Consider the following 2,948-nt stretch of genomic DNA (forward strand, 5'->3'; position numbering starts at 1 on the left):
TCAGGCCCCACGACTGGACCCCCCCAAAAAAATTACCTTTCCAGTCATATTAAAATTGTATTTGAATACAAGTATTCAAATAATATAACAGAATGAGTTTTCTTTAGCATATATATTAGTATCTTTCTAACAATAAACACAAATTTATGAATAAAAATGTTATGATTGTATAACTGTGAATGTTCTAAATGCCACTGAATCATAGTTAAATGGTGTGTTGTAGGATATGCAAATTATATTTCAACAAAGCAGTTTTTCAAGTTCTGAAAAAATTGAGATTATAGTCTATATTTTCTACATTTTCTTAACAATAATAGGAATGAAAGAAAAATGTTATCAGTGATAGACCAATTGTAGAGCCTTTTATTAGAGGATGCTCTTAATAAATTTTATCTTATTTGTTTGGATGTCATTTTACCAATATGTTCAAATAAAACTTCTAAAATAAGCTGGGCACAGGTGGCTCACACTTGTAATCCTAGCTACTCAGGAGGCTGAGATCTGAGGATCGTAGTTCAAATCCAGCCTGGGCAGGAAAGTCCCTGGGACTCTTTTTTTTTTGGGGGTCCAGTCATGGGGCCTGAACTCTGGGCCAGGGCACTGTCCCTCAGCTCTTCAGCTCAAGGCTAGTGCTCTACCACTTGAGCCCCAGCGCCACTTCCGGCTTTTTAATTTTTGCTTATGTGGTGCTGAGGAATCAAACCCAGGGCCTCATGCATGCAAGGCAAGCGCTCTACCACTGAGCCACCTTCCCAGCCCGTCCCTGGGACTCTTATCTCCAATAAACCACTCAGAAAACTGGAAGTGGTGCTGTGGCTCAAGTGGTAGAGCATTTGCCTTGAGCTAAAGAGCTGAGGGACAGCTTCCAGGCCTAGAGTTCAAGCCCCATGATCAAACAAACAAAAAAAAAAAACAATTCTAAAATAAAAAGTTCTCACTCAAAATGGGGGATATACTACCAAGTGCCTCAATGGTTTATGGCTGTAATTCTAGCTATGCAGGAGTATGGTTTCAAGGCAGTTTGGAGAGACAAATCTTAGAGACTATTAAGAGAGTCTTACCTCCAATTAACTAGCAAAAAGCCAGACATAAGGTTATAGCTCAAGTGGCACAGTGCCCAGACTTGGGTGAGAAGCCACATACACTCATCATAAGCACACACTATGGAATATTACATAATCAAAAAGAAAAGTGAAATCATATCATTTGCAGAAAAATACATGGTACTGGGGGACGTCACATTGAGTGAGACAAACCAAGACCACAAAAACCAAATTATGTTTTCAGCTCACAGGTGAGAGCTAGACCTAGAAGACATACATATTTATTGACTATATATGTGAATACATATATAAAAAGATAAACAGCACATGAATCTAAGGGATGACTTACGAGGGGAAGGGCACAAGGGAAGGAAGAGGGGAAAAAGATAGAAGATGTATAATTTTGTAATACATTGCAAAAATCATAAGGAACCTCAACTGAAAGCTATTGATCAATAAGAGCATAAGGAGTGGGAAAAATACATTCTATGGTGTGTGAGTTCAAGTGGGAATATGTTGGGATAACAAAGATTACAGAGGTTCAATATGATCCAAATAGATCATTTGCAACTATGAAAACAGAGCATTGAAACCTACTGACATAGTCTTGGGAAGTCCTCTATTGATCAACAGCTTTCATTGAGGTTCCTTATGATTTTTGCAATGTATTACAAAATTATACACCTTCTAATGATTCAATGAGTAATTACAAATATAAAAAAAATACATGACAATTAGGGTATGGGTAGGGCTGGAAAAGATGGGGAAGAATTATGAAAGGGGTAGCATAGATTAAGATGCATTATACTCATAAACTGACATGTTTAATTGAAACTCTGTACAGGTACTTCAAGATAACAAAAAAAATTAAAAACAGATGACAAAAACAAAATCAATAGAAAAAAGAAAATATTAGAAAAAGAACCTAATGGCCCAGTGCCAGGCTCATGCCTGTAATCCTAGCCACTCAGAAGGCTGAGATCTGAGAATTGTGGTTCAAAGCCAGCTCAGAGACAGTACCCAGGCCAGGACTGGTACCAAAAAGAACTAAACATACAACTACAGAAATAAAAGTCAATGCATGGGCAAAACAATAGAATAACTCAGGACACAGAAATCAGTGAACTTGAAGATACAAGTACACAAATTATCCAATATATACATCATATAGAAAAATAGTTTATAACTATCAAGTAATTATAATTATATATCTAATTATAACTTATATCTTGAGATTTTTGGAATTTTACTCTAAATTATATTTTTCTCATTTCTCTTAAGCTTTTTAAAAACAGCACACTAATACTAAATAATAGAAATAAATGGTACTAAAATTCTAATAAACACAATAAAATATTCAATACTTTCACACTGTATGATTGCTATAAACACAAAAAGAGTAAAAATAATTCCTCCAATTTTTATTAAACCTACACACTAAAACAAGAATACAATGCTTCTCTTGCTAAGATATATTAATTATCTAATTACTGCATATGATTGAACATACCCTCATTGTTTTCATGGTACTAATTTGATAATACTTACCTTCGAACTACATCTGGTTTTTGAATAGCTACTTGCTCAGCTCCAGCTGGTTGGGATATAGGCTGCAAATAGTATAGAAATAAAGTGTGTTATGATAATGGCAAAATTCAAGCTAAAGATACAATTTCAGAAAGCATGATTGCTACATTTCATATTTTAGTTTATCTTGCAAATCAAGTAGAATGTCTCTTGTTATTGTCTATACCAATCAAATTATTGACATTATTTCATCAAGTACATCTTATTCATTAAGATTTGGGGGGGGCTGGGAAGGTGTCTCAGTGGTAGAGTGCTTGCCTTGCATGCCTGAGGCCCTGGGTTCGATTCCTCAGCACCACATAAGCAAAAAGAAAAAAG

General features: G+C 35.3%; 1 protein-coding gene across 1 annotated transcript in view; it reads right to left on the reverse strand.

The window, feature by feature from the left end:
• The window catches only part of Wnk3 (WNK lysine deficient protein kinase 3), a 107,344-nt gene that overhangs the window by 49,612 nt on the left and 54,784 nt on the right, over positions 1–2,948 (reverse strand). Inside the window, exons 10-11 of the mRNA XM_013035800.1 lie at positions 2,592–2,653; positions 2,416–2,425 (exon numbers count right to left, since the gene is read on the reverse strand). Of these exons, the coding sequence (XP_012891254.1) occupies positions 2,416–2,425; positions 2,592–2,653 (72 nt within the window). The remainder of the gene's footprint in view (positions 1–2,415; positions 2,426–2,591; positions 2,654–2,948) is intronic.

The sequence above is a fragment of the Dipodomys ordii genome, unplaced genomic scaffold (genome assembly GCF_000151885.1).
Source record: "Dipodomys ordii isolate 6190 unplaced genomic scaffold, Dord_2.0 Scaffold221, whole genome shotgun sequence".
Lineage (NCBI taxonomy): Eukaryota > Metazoa > Chordata > Mammalia > Rodentia > Heteromyidae > Dipodomys > Dipodomys ordii.